Genomic DNA, 18,662 nt, shown 5'->3' on the forward strand with positions numbered 1-18,662 from the left:
CTGCTGCTCGTCTCCTTCCCCCGCTTTGAAGCCTCTGGTAGCCCTTCTTTCGATCATCGACACGCTCGCTAGCTTCATTCATCAGAGGATTCTTTACCACTAGCTCTCGCTCGTATTGTGCTCGACGACCACATCCACCATGAAGGTCACTTTCCTCTCGCTCCTCTTGGTTTCGTTGCCTCTCCTCTCCACTGCATCCATCGAACCCTCGGCGCATGTTCGTGCGCGTCATCATCGCCGCGGTCGAGGTTTGCACGCCGACCCATCCTCCCCGTCCGACCCCGCCCTTTACTCGCGCGACCTCTTCGGCGATCGTCCTCGCATCCAACCGCGCTCCGAACCAGGCACCGCCATCGCCAAATCTTACACCAAAGTCACCGATGAGGTGTTCGACTACGTCATCGCTGGTGGCGGAACTGCAGGTCTCGCGCTCGCAGGTCGTTTGTCCGAAGACCCAGATGTGACCGTCGCCGTTATCGAAGCCGGTCACACTGGATACGCCGATGACGAGGCGCTTTTGGTCCCTGGCAATGCTTACTTCAAGTCTTCAGTCGGGAGCGACCTCGACTGGCAGTACACCACGGCACTGCAGTCCAAGTTGCAGGACGCATCCGGCAACCCACGCACCGCCAGCTGGCCTCGCGGTAAAGTTCTCGGTGGATCCTCCGCCATCAACGGCATGTACTACGTCGCTGCCAGCAAGCGCGAGCACCAAGTGTGGGGTCGCCTTTCCGGCGATCAAGCAACTTGGGGCTGGCACAGTCTTCGAGACGCCATGAAGAAGTCCACCAACTTCACTCCCAACACGATCAAACAGCTCGACGCTAGCATTCAGAACCAGACCGAGCACATGGGTGATAAAGGTCCCGTTTCGATCACCTATCCTGGTGTCAGCTACCAGCCTGTCGCTGACTGGGTCCCCACTCTCGCCGCTATTGGGCTTGACCACGCTGAAAGCCCGTACGATGGTGAGAACCAGGGAGCCTTCATTGCTACTTCCACCATCAACCCGAAAGACTGGGAGCGATCCTTCTCTCGCAGTGCTTACCTCGACCCCATCGCCAACAAACGCAAGAACCTCGTCGTGCTTCCTAACCAGACTGTGACGCGTATCATCTGGGACACGGAGCTCGATGACGAAGGCAACGTTCGAGCCCTTGGTGTCGAGTTCGCTGCTAACTCTAGTGCTCCCCGCGTCCACGTCACCGCGCGTCGCGAAGTCATCCTCAGCGCTGGCGCCATCGGCTCACCGCAGATCCTCCAACTCTCTGGATTCGGTTGCAAGGAGCTCCTCAAGAAGAACAACGTCACCCTCGTCAAGGAGCTTCCTGGAGTCGGCCAGAACCTGCAAGACCATCTCTCTACCAGTGTCGCCTTCACCCCGGCTTCCGGCCTCATCATGCCCACCGCCACCAACCTCACCAAGCAAGCCTCGTTCGTCGACTCTTCCGTCGCCTACGTCACGCTCGAGAACATGTACGGATCCAACGAGACCACTGCCTTCCTCGCTCGAGCCAAGAAGTTTTCGGCAGACTACATCAAGTCGGCCACCAACGTTCCTGCTGCCGTGCGCCGAGGTTGGGCGAAGCAGTACAAGTTCTTGCTCGAGGATCTGCTTGCTCCCAAGAGCCAGCATGGATTCACCGGTGCCGCAAAAGGAGCCATGGAGATGCTTCTTGGAATCAGCAACGGCGCAACCATCCAGATCGAGACCGCCCTGCAAGCTCCCTTCTCCCGCGGTTGGGTCGAAATCGCCTCCAACGACCCCTTCGATAAACCCACTATCAACCCGAACTATCTCCAACACCAATCCGACGTCGAACTCCTCCGATCCGGCATCCAACTCGCCCGTAAAATCGGCACCACCGCCCCGCTCTCCTCCCTCACTTCCTCCGAGGCCACACCGGGTGCCTCGACCACCTCGGACGCCGACATCGACAAGTTCGTCGCATCCAGCGCTCAGACCGAGTACCACCCGAGCTCGACCTGCAGCATGCTCGACGAGGACGACGGCGGAGTGGTGGACAATGAGCTGCGCGTCTACGGCACTGCAAATGTTAGGGTGGTGGATGCGAGCGTGATTCCGATCTCCTTGTCGAGCCATTTGATGTCGGCCACGTATGCCATTGCCGAGGTCGCGGCGGATCTGATCAAGGCTTGTCCGTTCGAGGTGGTCGATGAATGCGATTGGGATGGTGGTGATGATGAGGACCAGGAGGAGGCTAAGGTATCAGCGGCGAGCAAGGCTGATGACAAGGAGGAGGACTGCGATGACGGTGAAGCGTAAGCCTTTCGGTCACGATGCTCGTCAGTGGATACCCTACGATACCTTGTCCTCAGATTCGACACTGGATCCATGTTCTCTTGCTCCTCTTTGCCTTTCGTATTCGTCTTCGTTCTTCCCAGTTTTACTCCTTTTTCACCCTAGCACTGCGAGCTCCACAACGGGCGTCGCCGGACGTCGCCTCTGCTGGGTTCCAGCTGCTCGGCTGTCTGTACTTTGATTTTTAAAGTCACACGGTTTCTTTCCCCCACATCGCAACCGAAGAATGGACTGTGATCTCGTGAGCGTGTGTTGTGCCCAGAGCCCGTACTTGATGTCAGTAGAATGAATGTATTGAAGACGCTTCTCTGCGTCACAAAGCTGATGTGATACAGGTCCTGCCTGTCTGTACTGATCTAGAAAGTGTGACTGCCCGTTATGCTGTTTTGGATCAAGCAAGGCCCAGCGCGACGAGAGCGACCCCGCCGATCACCGCCAGCGTGCTTGCAGAAGTGCCAGTCTTGGCAGCTCCCGAGATCGACGAACCCGACTGCTGTTGTCCCGTCGACGAGCTTGCCGTACCCGTCGATCCCGTCGAACCCGCCGCACTCGGACTGCTACTGCTGCTACTTGTAGTCGGCACCCCCGCCGCGTTGTACCCTTTCGGCCTCCAACCCCTCTGCACCTTACTCTGGCTCTTCTCGAACAGCACCGTCCTACCCTGCTGACTTCCGAACACCTCGTCCGCATTGTGCGTCGCTCCCTCGATCACCGTCAACGTATGACTCAACTTGCCGCCGCTCAGCTTGCTCCAATCCGGCAGATTCGCCAGCGTCAGATTCCCGGGCAAACCACTCACATCCTCGTTCGTCCTCGCCAGCATGTTAATGTACTTCCACCACGCCAGATTCCTATCTCTCCTCGCCACACCACCTTGCAGGATAGCCATACAGTACTGATCGCCATTTTTGGCGGTGTCGTCGTTGCCGACAATGTAGCGGACGTCGCGTTTGACGTTCTGCGCAAAGTACTCCTGCGGGGTTTTGAGGCCGTCGAGCGTGCCGGTGAAGTTGGTGAAGCCGTACCTCCAGGTGTTGTAGAGCGGGCAGGTGGACTTGGATGCGATGGAGGGGTCTGTGGTGGGTCGATCTTCGGTAAAGTAGGCGGAGGAAGATGGGTCTCCCGCGATGAATCGAACGGAGAGGGAAGCGGAAGACATGTCCTTGGCAACGATACCGTAGCGGTTGATCAGCTGTCCTCCACCTCCATGCCCTACGAACACGAGTTCCTGCAGCGCGGGGTACTTGGTTCTGTTGGAGAACTCGTCAAAGAACGCATCGAGTGCATCGAAACTGGATTCTTTCGATCCTTTCGGGTGGATGGCTGCCTCTCCCGCCTGCCACGCATTGATGTCATCCCACGCCAATTCATGCTTCTTGTATTGCCCCTTATTCAACTTCTTCGAGTAGAATTGCGGAGCCACGACGATGGCGTTCTTATCGGCAGACGAGTAGGACGCCTTGACGGCAGAGGTGAGGATGTCGTTCATGGTCTTCCAGTAGTCTCCGCCATTTCGGTTTCTACCGTGGATCATGACGAACGCCTGTTTCGCATGGTGGTTGGACGGATTGCGCGTCCAGTACACGGCAAGTTTGTGCGAAGCGCTGCCAACGTCGATCGAGGTGAGTCGGGAGCCTGAGGGCACTTTTGGTGTCGTGTGCTCTTCATAACCGAGGTTAGTGCCCTTTTCTTTGGCGGTGAGGGTGGAGGCGTCGCGAGCAGCGTGCCAGTGCGGGTCGTGGTGGCCGAAGGGGACGTAGTCGGCGCTAGCGAGGGCGCAAAGTGTGGTGAGGAGCGTCGTGAGCACAAGCGCCACTGATGTCGTCGATGCTCTCATGATGACGAGTATGCGTATGACGAGGTAGCAGGTCAAATGCTATCTCTTCATGGAATGAATGCAAATGTGGTGGAGGAAAGGAAGCGGGACCCTCTATACGTCAGTCGAGGCAAGGGTGGAGAGGATCGTGGTGATGGCAACAGGATGAACAGCAACACCATCAATGAAGCCAAATGAAGCCAGAGTCACAGCGTCACAGACGCTGATCCGGCGCGTCTTCCGGCTGCTGCCTTCGTCTAGAAAGAGAGGGTCGAAACTCGACGTCACAAGCGCTAAGCCGACTGTGCCAAGCGCAAGCTTACCTGCCAAGAACGAGGATCGACAGCGTCAGGAAAATCATGCACTCGGCGAACAACGCATCACGCGGTCGCCTTGTCATTGATGCACTAGTCGCCGAGGCGGGTTGGGCTGTAACTGCTCCTGCGCTGCCCTCCGCCTAGGACCAGATCAACCTCCTCACTCTCCCTCCTCCTTCTTCTTCGCAGCGCTCCATCTTCCAGCAGTTGATCCCGAACAGGAACCAAAACAACCCAATACCAAACGCAAGATGTACAGGTTTCCTCTATTTCCAAAACCATGCGGTCCGTTCTAGCCGAAAATCCAAAGAACGCCGAAACGAGGCGCAACGCGGACACTTCTGCACCACCGTTAAGGGGTATATTTCGCCGAGGCACCCTGCGTAATTATGCAAAAGCCACAATTTTATTTTTATTTTTCCCATTCTTGACGGGCGTGGTGAAGGTGGCGCTTTGCCTCCAAAAATTGATGAGCTGTCAAAAGAAAAATTTTCGACAGCGGTCGGCGTGCCAAGCCTCTGTGCAGTTTTCATGCAGCGTGCTGGTGGTCGCGCGCTTGGCATTCCGCATTCTCCAAGCCAGGCAAAGTTCCGACTTCAGATCGAAAGAGAAGCTTCTGCCGATCAGGCACACGCACACACACACACACGATTGCGCTTTCGACACTGAATCTCTCGATGCTCCGTGTATTCATTCCACTTTCTCTACAATCACTGCTGGAGGAAAGCTGGTGGCAGCTCCAGCATGCTCCAGAACTCTCCTATGCTCGTGTTTGCAGGGTTAAAGGCAAACGGAGACGTGTTGAACGGTTGCTCGGACGCGGCGGCTGGTTGAGCGGGTAGTGCAGCGTTCATCGACACATCTGATTGCACCTGAGTCGGCATCGGTGGTGGCTGCTGCTGCGATGCCTCGAGTACGTTGTTCCGCTGCTGTGCAGTGTAGCCGCTGACCGGGTAGCCGGCGGAAGCGCTCGTCGACATCGGCGCGTTCTGCATCCCGTTGTTGCCGATCGGATATCCCGCCCCAGGACCACCCCCGAGAGGAACCCCAGCGTTGAATCCTCCAAAGGTTACACCTTGGACACCTTGCTGCTGCGGCACGCCACTCTGCACATTGTTCGCTGTCGTCTGGTTGAACTGCATCCCCACCAACGCAGACACGTTGGTCGCGTTCTCGTTCCAGAAGAACGATTCGACGTCAAAGATGCCCGGCGCGAAGTTGTTCCAGTTGCTGGTCGAGAACGGTGCGTTGTCGTACGTGTTCTGCACACCACCTTGGCCTTGACCTTGACGATCCATCACCTGATTGGTGACCTCGTCCGTCTTCGCGACGCCGCTCGGGTCCTGCTGTCCCCCATTCAGCCCTTGCAGCGCACCTTCCGTCTCCGCAATCCAATTCGACACTTTGAAACTAGCGACCGTCCCCGGCGTCCCCGCATTCGCCGCCTGCAACGCCGCGATGCTCGGCCTCCTCCTGCTCTGCGCATCCGCATCCTGCTTCGAAGCGTCCTCTCCCACCACCGCAAACCCATCCAGCAGCAACCTGTGCGCCGAAGCAGCCGGCCACGTGTCCGCCAGCATCTTCAACCACTGCACACACAACCCGTACCTCCTCCTCGCATCCGTCGCAATCTTGAGATCCGGCAACCTCGCATTGAACACGAACATCACCGCTGCCGTGAACAGGCAGTATCCCAGATCGGTCGATAGTCGATCGACAATGTCCCTAGACGACGCCTCGAGCAGGTCGCAGATGGTGTTGGCTGCGAGCGTGCTTTGTCGGTGACTGTCGTTTTCGAGTACTTTGGACATGGCCAGACCCTCGTCTTGCGGGATGAAAGGTCGGTGGAGCAGCAGTCGAGCTGTGTAGTACCACAGGTTGAGCGCGAAGAAGCTTGGGAAGGGTCCGTCGTGGGTGCTGTCGTCGAGGTGAAGGTGCGGGGGAAGCTTCTCTTTCCACTCGGTCAGCTGTCGATCGAGATCGGTCAATACTTGCCCCTTTCCCTGCCTCCTCAGCAACGCTTTCCTTCTTAGCGAGTGGACCTCGTCCAAAATCCTTTCGACGATCTTGAACAAGTGGACACCCCAATTGAGGCAAGAGGGAGCATGCAACCTCCTCACCGGTCCCGCAACGCCACCCTGCTGATCCGCCGACTGCATCTCGGTCTGATCCGACCACAGTTCGAACTCATCCTCCTCCGTTTCCGACAACAGCGGCACATCTATATCCTTAGCACGCAGCCCCACCGGTCGACCCATCTCAGCGCACAACAGCTTGTCCACGATGTAACAGTGCCAGATCACGCGGATCCGTGTCTCGCGCTGAACACGATCCTGCACGATCTCCGGTCGATAGATAGGCCAACGGTGCAACCCCAGATCGACCGCCATCGAGCTGGCCAGGTTCTGAAAGTTCCATGCACGCGAGAGATCGCCCGTGCCATGCGAGTAGAGGCTGAGCAGCCAGCACGTTTGGATCGAGGCAATGTCTGGTCGCAGTCCTTTGGCGAGAACGTGACCTTCGGCTGCCCGGCAGAAGAGCTGTGCACGCTCGAGGTTGAGCTTGTGCGCGGAATCGTCCGATTTGCCCGACGATCCCTGAGACGCGCTTCCTGGGACGACGCAAGCGCCGATGGCGTAGATGGCGAACAGCAAACTTGGCTCGAGGATGTTGCGCAACTCCTGGCGCGAGAACCCCACAAACCACGGCTTGTAGAGGATCGGATAGAAGGGATGGAACCCTTGCCAGTAGTATCGGAAGAGCCGATCGTTCTCTTCGTCCGAAACAACCGGATCTTCGGCAGAGACATGGCTCGTGGACGTGTGGCCATCGCGACTCGTTCCGGGATACAGACTCGCCATTTCGCGTCTCGGGGTGGCCTTGCTAGGACGTGGGGATCGATCGTGCGAGCTGACGGTCTCGGCGTCACCTACCGGTCGAGGTGAAGAAATGGGCAAAAAGACAGGAGCCTTAGCGTGCACGACACCCTCTCCCGAAAGACGATTGTCACGGGATCGCGGTCCAAACGGCACAGATGAGCTCGATGCGGCCGATCGATTGGCAGCCGTGGGCGATTCAGCGCGATGCTGGCGTTGCAGAATCCCAATGCCAGAGCTGGATCCGCGATAGACAAGTTCACCTTGACGCGTTTCGCCAATCACATCTTCTTCCGCCTCTGCGGCCGGATCATCTTCGCCACCGTCGGAATCGCGAGAGGCGTTCAAACGGCCGGAATCGTCGTTCGACGTGAGGTGCTCAATTTTGATCCTCGAGCTGGCACGATCTTGCTTCGCACGAGAACGCTTCGAGGACGTCGCTGCATCGACACACTCTGCCTCCTCGAACGATGCCTCGCCGATAGGCAGGTGTCTCTCCCCCGACACACGGACAATTTCCGCGCCCGCCTCTTCCTTTCCGAGATGATTGACAAGATCACGGATGGTGGTCTCGAGCGTGCGTACGAGTTTTGCTCTGGCCGACTCCTTGGGACCGGAGCGAAAGCCTTTTGGCGGACCACGCTTGAGACCGGTGTGGTTGTAAGTGCAGGGTGTGCCCAACACCTGGCAGACAGAGCATTCGGGCTGTCGACCGTCGCATCTGCGCTTCTTGGTGCTGCACGGTTGACACGCCTTGGCCACCCGGGTCGAGGCTTTCGAGTCGATGGCATTTGGATCTGACGTATCGTTGGCGGATGCATTCTTAGTGGCGCTGTGGGGCGAGCTTGCAGCGGCAGAAATGACGGGAGAGTCATCGGCTGACTGCTTGCGGCGTTTTGTGGGTGAGGGCCCACGCGACGAAGCTGCATCGTACACCCCTGCTGTCGGACCACGGGAAGAGGACGCTACGCGGGAAGACGTGCCTAGATAGTCGCTAGGAACTTTCCTCGTCAGATCGTTCTCGCTGAATGCTTCGGGGCTAGAGGCGTTGGAGGCGCTGTGGTAGACGTGAGAGCTTCGTGCTGACGAAGCATAGAGAGGTGCAGCTCGTGGTGACGGTGAGTACGATGCATGGTCCGGATGTTGGAGCTGATGCGCTGCTGAGCGGTAAGGATGCGGAGATGACGGCATGGTGTAGGCGATGAGCGAGCCAGCTGCAGCCAAGAGACTGTTAGGCTGGGATCGTTTGGATCTAGCTTTTGAACAGACTCCAACCTATGGAGTGCTTGATGCAGCGAATGAGAGCGTGTTACGAGGATCTCAAGCTTTCATGCTGGGTAGCTTCGTGTCAGAAAGAGGAGAAAGCTGGGCCGAATGCTTGAAGATGTGTAGTCACGGGTCCGGCGAACGACTGATGTTCCTGGCACCGATCTGTCCGTGGGGTAAGAGGATCGATATTGGAAGCAAGTAGGACAATGAAGCAGAGCTTTTTGCAGCCTTGCCTTTGATGAGCGACGGAGTAGGCGGCGGTTCGACGACAAGGAAAGGCGGCAAGAAGGAGTGGCGAGGAAGGACCAATGATTGTGGATGGCGCAAGCGCGACTTGGTGGGAATTTCCCGAGCGCTTCATCTCGACTTTGCCGGTGAGATACTGCTGGTGTGCCAGATTCGACGGACTGATACACTGTATGCAGGCATCGAAAGGGTCTTGATAAAAATAACTATTTAAATGCAGTCAGAGGCCGACACTTATCAGTCTTCACTCGCGAATCAGGGCTCGATCGGAACGGCCCATAGATCCATTCCGCTGTCAAACACGGCGCAGTCAGAAGTTGGTGGCCAATGGCCATCGACACCGTTCAACTTGAGCGAGGAGAAGCATACACCCCCTTCCACTCTGGCTACAAGGAAGAATCTGACATGGATTGCAAACACTGACTGACTGACCGACAAACTAATTTACCGAAAGAGACCTCGAACCGACCATCTGCCTAATGCCCAGCGATCTTGCTCCTCCTACAACGTGTACCGGAAGTGCGGACTCCTATCACCGATCGGTGCCCTCGTCTTACCCTCGTCCACAAGCCTCTGGTACTCGACCCAGTTTCCTTCCCTCCTCCCTTGCTCCCTCGCCCTGTTCTCGCTCCAGCACCACCAGACGTTGACCGCTATGAACAACCACGCTAGGATCAAACTACCCAACGCCACCGAATGACCCTGGATGTACTTGGGAGCCCATTTTGCCTGGTAGATGAACGTCGCAACGAATCCGGCCAAGTTGGCGATCATGAGCTGCAACGCATTGACGGTACCACGCTTGTACAGACCCGACGTGTTGTTGATCGGAAGCGAAAGAATGCACGGTGCCGTCGGGTAGAGCCCCAGAGCGATCAGGAAGGTAGCACCGTACTTGACCTTGGCGTCGTTGGTAGCGAGGAGCATGATGTAGCCGATCATCGAGAGGGGGAGGAGAGCGAGGATGAACGGACCGCGCATACGTGTCTTGTCGGCGAGGTAGGCGATGATGATGACGAGAACCGTGGCGGGGATGTAGGGTGGCACGGTGAGAAGTTGGAGTCGCGTCAGGCTGATGTTCGGGTAGATGCCGCGCAGGATGGTGGGGAGGAAGAGACTGAATGAGTAGAGCGCGTTGCAGATGCACAGGTACGCCAGACCCGTGAACCACGCCTGTGGCTCGACCAGCCCACGTCGAACTTCGCGCCATTCGAACTGCTCCTCTTCGAACACCATAGCTTGATGCACAGCGGCGTTGCTCGCATCGTGGGCGTTGACAGGTCCGACTGCATTGGGTGCGCTGACAGGTGGCAGATTGACTTGCTTCTCGCCGTCGTTCGTCAGGACGGGAGAGACTCCCGCCGCCTTGGCTCGGTTGTTCTGCTGATCCCGTCCCAGCACCGCAAGCATGAGTTCCCGTTCGTCCTCCTTCAGCCCACCAAACTTCTTGACAGATGAAGGCAGGCACCACCACGCGAAGCAGGAAATGACAATTGTCAATAAACCTTCGATAATGAAGATCCACCTCCATCCAGCTACACCCTTCTGCGTCGCTGGTTTTAGAGGTGCTAGATATCGGTTTTGGACACCAAGACCTTGCATATGGATCAACCCAGAGGCGAGCAAGCCTCCGAAGGCGCCGGACAAGCTTGCACCAGCGTAGAAGTACGCGAGGCGGACCTGTACCATGTATCTAGGGTACAATTGCGAAAGATACAGCTGAAACGAACGATGAGGAGCATGTCAGCAAAGTCGTTTCTTCTCCCCAATCTCGCTGTATATTCGCCATTAGATCTCGTACTTACTGGCATACCAGGCAGCAGCCCACCCTCGAACAGCCCCAGCAACAACCTAATCACGATCAGCCCGGCGTAATTCTTGACGATACCGAAGAACACGGTGATGACGCCCCAGCAGAAGACGATAAAGGGCAGCCAGAACTTGGCACCCAGTTTGCGCAACATCATGTTGCTCGGTATCTCGCTGGCAATGTAGGTGATGTAGAAGACGGCGAGGGCGATGTTGAACTTGTTGCCGTCGAGTTTGAGGTCTGCAGTGAGTCCTGCGACTTTGGCATTTCCGATGTTGGACTGTCAGGGGAGGAAAGAGGAGAATCGTGGTCGGAGCGTTGAGTGCGGGGAAGGAGGAGGCAGTAATTGACGTGGAAAAATTAAGGCAGAGATGAAGTGGGTTGCATTCGTGTCAGCCTTTCTGCAGTCTACAACTGACGTCGATGACGATGGTTATTCACCCTATCGATAAAGTTGGCCCACCAGAGCAGCGTCAGCGGTGGCACTGCGCGCCAGTCGAGCTTACGGATGCCTCGACGCCAGACAGCGTACTGCTCCGCGTCGGCAGGGAAGCCCTCGGCGTTGAAGCGAACGGCGCCGTCGCTCTCGCCGGCATTGTGGGAGGCAGTGGATGGCGATCGGTCGAAAGCGTATGTGTCATCCTTGGTCTCGTAGATCGTTTCACCGACTTTTTCTTTCGAGCTGGACGCCATAGTGGCAATCTTTTGATCTGGATGCCGGAGTGATCTGCTGAGATGTATGAACAAAGGAGGCCGAAGAGGGAAGCGCAGGAATGGACTTTGGCAAGGAAGCTGAGACGGAAGGAGGGAAGCAAGATGGATGAATAGCTGAGTAGCAGATATATATTGAGCACTCCTGAGTTCAGCTTCCAAGCTGACCGACTTCGATAGCATACAAGCAGGCAAGTTTGGCTCGGATGACTGAGGGAACCTTGATTCCAGCTTCGCACAGGCCGTGCTGAATCAGAGCCACAGAACAGCCTTATCAAGGCACATAGGTGGCGAAAATAACGATTCTGGGGCGGTGGAGCAGAGGAAAAGCAGCGAACGAAGTGCGGAGTTAACCGCTGCAGTCTAACCCACGATACAATCCAAATGTCAACGAGCGCGGCGGCGGCTGAGGAAGAAGAACCGCTTGCGAGGCACCATCTCAGGGTAGCAGCCTCGGCGTGGACGTGCAGCAGGCGACATGTGCGGGGAAGCGAACCCCACGTTCAGCCACAGCGCCCCACACGATGGACAGGTGGCATGCCGTGAACGGCGAGGCCACTGTTACGCAGTCAATCACGGCAATGCACACGTCCAATGCAGGGGCCTTGCTCACTGTCTGTTAGTGTCTGTTGGATCGGAGCACAGCTGGATTGTCGAGCGGAAGCGGCTGAGAAGAAAAAGAGACCGGCGACTGAAACAGCACGCGGAATCGGTCAAATTCGAGAAGCGAACTCGAAATATTGTGGGGTGTGGGGAAACCTCGCGCTGGCCAACCGCCGATTTGCAGGCGGGAAAGCAGAGCAACCGACAACTTGCTCACCGCCACGCGCGCGATACCGAACAGGGCTGCACGCAGCGAAGAGCCTGCTTCGCTTCTCGCTTCCCATCATTGAACCTTCTCGGCAAACACGGAATCGAGAGCAGCTTTGGACGATACACGAGACCAAAGGCTTGGCGATGCGAGCCAAAGTGACGATCTTGCTCTCAAAGTGTTGTTCAGGAACGTCGAATTCCTGCGTCATCGGGATCAAGTTCAGTTGGTCGTTCCTGTCTTAGTGCGATGGCTGCACCGGACTGCAACGTGTCAAAGCGACGAGATAGCAGTCCAAGGCTGCATTGGCACAAGCCCCCAGACGACTGGAGAATACTTTCGGAGAGACTCGACCGTAGACGACCGTAGACGGCCGTAGATGATCGCGTCTTGGTCTTGGGGCCACAACCTTTGTTTCCGCACTTTCCCCGCATTTTCAGAGCCGCTGGTTCGGAGGCGGCGTTCCACACGATCGACGCCTTCTACAGCACGGCGGAGTCGAAAGCGATGCCCGCTGCGTGTTCCGCTTCTTTGGATTCCCGCGGCTCGAAAGACCGTTTCGCTGTCCTTGCCTGCACGGTCATGACCGACCGTCTACCGAGTCGGCGCACAGTCATGCCGAAGAAACGAAACAACTCTCAGTCGGGAGACGTCTTTGTGTTCAGACTTTGCCTCTCGACAGTCGCTCCAGATAGAGCGAAGCGATCATGTCGGCAAGAGGCGCAGGTGTAATCGAGCATCGTTGGTCCAGGTACACGACGATCGCATCTGCAGACGCGTCAACTGCAGGTCGGGACCGCAAAGCGTTGTCTGTCAAAGATTAGCTGCTTGGGCAAAGACCCAAAGTTGCGCCTGTGCTGCGAATCTACTTGTCAGAGTTCAATCGCCCGAATCGGTTACATCCGCATCGAAGGCCCTATTCTGCAGGGATCACAGCATCGATCTCGCCTTTGATCACCAAACATGGCCTGATGCAGCTATGAATGTGTTTATATTGTAACGCACCATCGGGTTTCATTGAAACCCTTGACATCTCTTGCAGTCGCCGCTGCAACCTATTTGCGCTTCTTCTTCGCCGCGCCATTCGACTTTATCGCTGTCGAAGTCGCCTTGGCCGCCAGCTGCTCCACTTCGTCATCTTCGTAGCTGCTCTCGGCATCGCTTCTCGAATCCACCGCGCCTGCCTTGGTGACCACCCTATACGCCACTCTGCAGATCATGTAGAACCACATCAACAAGATCACCTGCAAAGCACACAGCAATCCAATCAGCGTGAAATACGACGTCTTCGTAAAGTAATCGCCCGTCAGGCGGTTTGGTGGTCGGAAGGACATGACGGAGCGCGCATCGAAGATGCAACTCCAAACCACTCGCATGTAGAGGATATGCCTTGTGACCAGCCACGAAACCATAAACAGCCCGAAAGCAATGTCGCACGTGGTCTGCCATCCAGCGTACTTGAGCATCTTTGCAACGTTCAGTGCAATGTCACTTGGGTCCATGAGACACAGGATGGCGTTTCCGACGCGGTGGTAGCTGCACACGTAGGATCCGGCGATGAGTGCGATGGTGATGACGTGGTGCGAGAACATCTGCCAGTGGTCGGAGCGACGTGCTTCGACGTGAAGGACGAACAGCTGTTGGATGTAGAACGCGCAGGACGCCAGATAGTAGAATTTGAACAGAGGTTCCAGTTGGAACTGCGGATAGCTGGTCCAGTATTCGACGGTGTTGAGTGGCCAGTAGGATTCGCGTGAGGCGATCAGCAAGCCTAGACTCCAGGAGCAGGTGTAGTAGATGAGACTGAAGCCTTGTTCGGCAAATCGCAGAACCTCCTTCTCGCGAGTGCGAAGCGCCTTGGCTCGCTCGTTGAGAGCCTCGGTTGATTGGCGTTCCGACTTGCGCGGCTTTTTGACATGCGGCACGGCGAGCTCTCCGAGTGGCAGCAGCAGAAACTTCATGAGAAGCGCTCGAGCCAGGGTGAAGAGCAGCACTAGCGTGCCGACAAAGAGGGCGTCTCTGAGGCCACGCTCGTACAGGTAACCGGGAATGCCAGATAGAAGAGCCCAGGGAGCAGTGGCAGGCACCGAGTCGCCGCCTACAAGACGATGCGCCTGATGCTTGAAAGCAGCGATTGGCGACGAAGAGGGATCGGGTACGGGGTAGGAGAGCCCGAGACAGGCACGAGTAAAGTTGTGAAGTGCTGTGAGCGGATGTCCAAATCCACGTGCGTCGCTGCGGAAGGGACCGAGGCTGGCAGCTTCGCCGACGAGATCAGACCAGACTTGATGGCCGCCCTTTTCGGAAGCGTTGGGAAGGTCGGAAGCAAAAGGTGCTAGCGACGGCAGGCGAAGCCAGGATGGAATGATGGAATGGAGCGAATGAGGCAGATGCAGGTGTGAGGAGAGATGTGCAAGCGAGAGGGAAGAAGGGGAGGAGAGGGTGTGCATGACCAGGAGGGCGATGAGAGCATTGAGGGTATATTGGATCTGTATGGAAAGCGATTCTTCGGCGGCTCTACGTGTTGCAGACCATTCTCTGGACCTGCCAGATGTTTTGAATGAGTTGGCCTTGGAAGGCTTGTGGAGTGACGACGACGACGACGACGCCGCCGCCGCGGAGGACCGCGAACGAGAAGCGGACTTGGCCATGTTGTAGAGAGCTATGGAGTGAGACTGGACGAGGGTATCGAACGTATCGACGTCTAGACCGAAACGATGACTGGACCGCAAGTACGATGGTAGAATGAGGAGAGGCTGCTGTGCTCGGACGACGACGGTCGCGGTGAAATGAAGTCGAGCGGAAAGGGACGCAACACGGTGGGTCGCTTTTGAGTTGAGGATACAGCTACAGCAGCTAAATTGAGTTCAATGAGCCACCGATCAGTGCGAGATCCTAGCAAGTCGATTCGATTCAATAGTGCAGGCAATACCGCTGCGAGGAACCAGCGATGTGATCCGATAGTGAATCGCACCGAAGGCGCAAGTCCGGGATGTGTAGGGAGTTGTCCAGATCGTCGGCGGCGGCGGCGGCTTCGATGGAGGCGTCCTCGAGGAAGTGGGCTGGACACGATGTCAGCGTCGATGGGAAAGCCGTCGAAGTTACACAGCTAGGTCCGTGGTCCGTGGCGAGGGTTGCCGATGAGGATGGTTGGGGGACCAAAGGTGGAGACGGTGTCGGTATCGAGGTGGAAGGGGAGCTGCAAAGGGTACAATGCTAACCAAGATTTACGTCTCTTGGAGAACGTGGACCGCGCTGGCTGCATCGAGAAGCAGAGAAGGCGAGGTTTGAGCTTACTTTGCTCACCGAAGGCCAACCGTTACCGCTGCAGACTGGCTCAGACTCGCCTCGCTGACGGTTTTGACACGATCCAAGAAGAACTTCGCGTTGGCCGTCGTAAGATGAATCTCAGACATTCGAAACTCGCCCTTGCATGCAGCACAGCGTTGCAGGCCTGAGAGCACACGCCATCCAATAAATGGCAGAAAAAATTAAAGCTTGGGAAAAGGAGCGAGCAACGCACCCGCGAAGAAGAAAATTTTGCCACGGCTGCCACGCTTTCTTCTGACACTCCGCTCGGACGCGCCTGCAACCAACCAGCATAGGCCCGTGTCTCTCTATCTGCAAAGAACCTGCACTGCACAACACTCATTTCATGGGTGAGAGCTCATCAATCTTGGCAGCAATCGAGGCGCACGAGCTTAGCAACGGCAATGTATGCTGTAGCATCCCGCTTTGACAATGCTTTAGATGCATGCGCGTCCAATCTGCTTTGTTCCTGTTGCAGGTTGCGAACACGACAAGACAAGCACAGACCACTCGGCAGTTTCTTAGAGAGCTGCCGACCCCAACATTATTGGCATGTATTCTGAGCTGCAGCCGACGCACACGCACGCATTCCGTGCCAAAACGCGTGTGGGTCTGGCTCTGGAAGGAAAGATAACTAATCTCGATTGTCTTCTCACAAAGGATGGCCCGATCCATGCTCATCTGCCAGACAAGACGACGTTCGACAGCCGACACACACACACCTTCTCGATTTGGAGAATTTCAAAGCAGTTAGAGCAGCACGGTTCGCGCTCTGGATGCGAGAGGAGCAAGTGTTGTTTCACGCTGTTCTCGCTGCACAGGCGTTTGCAGTACGCAACTGACGCACTGCCGACTCCTTGTCCCACACCTGACCATCACAAGGAACACTTGACTGGCATCAGTCGTGACTTATCTGACCAGCTGGGTGAATGACGGACATGCGCTAGCCATCTCCAACACCATGTCGCCTCTTTCAGCCTCCACCTCTTCGAATCTGCACCAGCGGCGAGCGCCTGCTGCCCGCGAAGCCTCCTCCTCCAGCGTCGAGGAGGATCGCAAGATCTCTGGCAGCCAGATCAACCACACCATCTCTCCCTCGTCCTCCTCGACGCCAGCTTCATCCAAGTCGAACCGTCCTGCACTCTCCGTCAACACCGACCACAGCACTCAACCCACGGACGGCACCTTGCAAAAGCACAAACGCGGGCACGTTCAGAAACATGAAAAGATCGAACGCATCGGTCTCCTTCGCGGCTCCTCCTACGTCAAATCAAACGACAAGGACTCTGTCGGTGAACACGAGCTTACTACGTCCATCGGCTTGCAAGACGACGCCGTCTACGATGCCTACCTTCCCCGACCTATCGCCTTCCTCCGACGTTGCATCGTCGCAATCCTTCGAAGAGAGGCTCCGTTGCACGAACGACACCAACGTCTGGTACGCAGACCATGGCTCGACAGGTACTTTGTCAACACCTCTCTGCTAGGGACACATTCCTTCTTCCTGGTCTTCTTACCCATGGTATTTTGGTTGGGTAGTCCGCGGTTTGGTCGAGGTCTCATCAACGTTCTCGCTTTCGGCGTCTATCTCTCCTCCGCCATCAAGGACCTCTTTTGCGTACCACGGCCCTACTCCCCACCCGTCACACGTCTCACCGTAGGCACACACCATCTCGAATACGGCTTCCCCTCCACTCACTCCACCAACAGCGTCAGCATCGCCCTGTACATCTACCTCTGGGTTCGAAAGATGCGCGAAGCTGCCGACCCTTCCGACTCGTCCCTCTTCGACTCGTACCTCTGGGAAGCGGGTCTGCTCTTCTACGCTACCTCGGTCGTCTACGGCCGTATCTATGCCGGGATGCATTCGGTCATCGACTGCATCGCAGGTTCCGCTTTGGGCGCGGGCATCACTGCGGTGCAGTGGACCTTTTTCGATCACATCGAGCAGTTTGTCAAGGTCAACAGTTGGGGCGTCCCTGCCGTGATTGTTCCGGCGGGGCTGTTGATGGTTTCGGTTCATCCGCAACCGGTGGACGATTGTCCTTGCTTTGAAGATGCGATCGCATTCGTTTCGGTTGCGATGGGTGTGGCATTGGCGAGGTGGTGCCTTCGATTCGGGGTTGTGCTTCATACGGATCCTCTGCTGCACCCTTTCTCGACGTTCTTCGACCCAGCAGCTGAATACTCTACCGTCAACACAACCGCGACAACTTCGGGGACGCCGCTGATACAGATCCCCGTCGCAGGAGCAGCCGAGATCTGGATCAAACGAGGTCTCGTCATGGCCATCGGTCTCGTCAACGTCCTCCTCCTCCGAGTCATTGTCAAAACCGCGTGCAAAGTCATCCTCCCACCCACGTTCCGTCTCGTCGACCAACTGATCGGCTTCAGCCTGCCACGAAGACACTACACACCAGCGAGCGATTACAACAAGATCCCCTTGGCAGACCTCAGCGCCGTGCCATCGGTGATCGATCTTCCTTCGCAGATCATCGTTACGGATGAGAGCGGCAAGCAGCAAACGATCCAGAGTCCCATCCTGTCGCCCACCTCGTCGAGTCGGAGGGGCAGTGCCGACGTGCGCAACGGTGCAGCGATAGGCGGTGGCGCTTTCAGTCCGTCGCTGTTGGGGAGGTCTCCACTGCATTCACCGATTCCTTCGAGGACGCCAAGTCCAAACCCCTTGGAGATGCGTCGAAGTCTGGCTAGCACGGGAAAGTCGCCCAAGAAGAAGATCCAGTTCACCATCGGAGGAGGTGCAGCTGACGAAACCGATGCAGACTCCACCCCAGACACGGCGACGGATCTTCCGATTCCATTGACCCAGTCCAGAGCGCATCCGAATTTCATCCCTCCCGACGAACAGTTGGCCCGAAATCTAGCAGCGGACATCAAAGGCTCTACACCCAAGGACGTCGAACAGCAGGTCAAGCACTACGACGCCGACGTGCTGACAAAGGTCATCGTGTATACCAACATCGGTCTGTTTTCAGCTGGATTCATCCCGGCGCTTTTCCAGCATCTGGGTCTCTGTTGAACTTTCGTCACAACTGTACTTTGTATCGCAATCTACCTCTACACACACACACGACGAACACAGCTACGGCGCACACTGTCTCCCCTGTGGATGGATGGATGATGAATTATGCTTCTGGATCAATTTAGCAGATG

General features: G+C 56.6%; 8 protein-coding genes across 8 annotated transcripts; 2 read left to right on the forward strand and 6 right to left on the reverse strand.

Annotated features, from left to right (window-relative positions):
• Positions 1-139: 139 nt before the first annotated feature.
• PHSY_001233 (choline dehydrogenase) lies at positions 140-2,287 on the forward strand (the record flags this gene model as incomplete). The annotated part of the gene is made up of 1 exon (XM_012331865.1): positions 140-2,287. The coding sequence occupies one exon, from the start codon at positions 140-142 to the stop codon at positions 2,285-2,287; it is 2,148 nt and encodes a 715-aa protein (XP_012187255.1).
• Positions 2,288-2,714: 427 nt separating this feature from the next.
• On the reverse strand, positions 2,715-4,160 carry PHSY_001234 (hypothetical protein; the record flags this gene model as incomplete). Its single annotated transcript, XM_012331866.1, has 1 exon — positions 2,715-4,160. One exon carries the CDS (start codon positions 4,158-4,160, stop codon positions 2,715-2,717), a length of 1,446 nt encoding a protein of 481 aa, XP_012187256.1.
• A 93-nt stretch (positions 4,161-4,253) lies between these two features.
• PHSY_001235 (hypothetical protein) lies at positions 4,254-4,738 on the reverse strand (the record flags this gene model as incomplete). The annotated part of the gene is made up of 2 exons (XM_012331867.1): positions 4,254-4,462; positions 4,621-4,738. The coding sequence occupies 2 exons, from the start codon at positions 4,736-4,738 to the stop codon at positions 4,254-4,256; spliced, it is 327 nt and encodes a 108-aa protein (XP_012187257.1).
• Positions 4,739-5,166: 428 nt separating this feature from the next.
• Positions 5,167-8,523, reverse strand: PHSY_001236 (hypothetical protein; the record flags this gene model as incomplete). The annotated part of the gene is made up of 1 exon (XM_012331868.1): positions 5,167-8,523. One exon carries the CDS (start codon positions 8,521-8,523, stop codon positions 5,167-5,169), a length of 3,357 nt encoding a protein of 1,118 aa, XP_012187258.1.
• Positions 8,524-9,053: 530 nt separating this feature from the next.
• On the reverse strand, positions 9,054-11,350 carry PHSY_001237 (transporter; the record flags this gene model as incomplete). The annotated part of the gene is made up of 4 exons (XM_012331869.1): positions 9,054-9,139; positions 9,405-10,566; positions 10,653-10,937; positions 11,099-11,350. 4 exons carry the CDS (start codon positions 11,348-11,350, stop codon positions 9,054-9,056), a joined length of 1,785 nt encoding a protein of 594 aa, XP_012187259.1.
• Positions 11,351-12,364: 1,014 nt separating this feature from the next.
• PHSY_001238 (hypothetical protein) lies at positions 12,365-12,613 on the reverse strand (the record flags this gene model as incomplete). Its single annotated transcript, XM_012331870.1, has 1 exon — positions 12,365-12,613. One exon carries the CDS (start codon positions 12,611-12,613, stop codon positions 12,365-12,367), a length of 249 nt encoding a protein of 82 aa, XP_012187260.1.
• Positions 12,614-13,234: 621 nt separating this feature from the next.
• Positions 13,235-14,830, reverse strand: PHSY_001239 (hypothetical protein; the record flags this gene model as incomplete). Its single annotated transcript, XM_012331871.1, has 1 exon — positions 13,235-14,830. The coding sequence occupies one exon, from the start codon at positions 14,828-14,830 to the stop codon at positions 13,235-13,237; it is 1,596 nt and encodes a 531-aa protein (XP_012187261.1).
• A 495-nt stretch (positions 14,831-15,325) lies between these two features.
• PHSY_001240 (hypothetical protein) lies at positions 15,326-18,528 on the forward strand (the record flags this gene model as incomplete). Its single annotated transcript, XM_012331872.1, has 2 exons — positions 15,326-15,575; positions 16,466-18,528. The coding sequence occupies 2 exons, from the start codon at positions 15,326-15,328 to the stop codon at positions 18,526-18,528; spliced, it is 2,313 nt and encodes a 770-aa protein (XP_012187262.1).
• Between the last annotated feature and the right edge of the window lie 134 nt (positions 18,529-18,662).

Source organism: Pseudozyma hubeiensis (assembly GCF_000403515.1).
Source record: "Pseudozyma hubeiensis SY62 DNA, scaffold: PHS15, whole genome shotgun sequence".
Taxonomy (NCBI): domain Eukaryota; kingdom Fungi; phylum Basidiomycota; class Ustilaginomycetes; order Ustilaginales; family Ustilaginaceae; genus Pseudozyma; species Pseudozyma hubeiensis.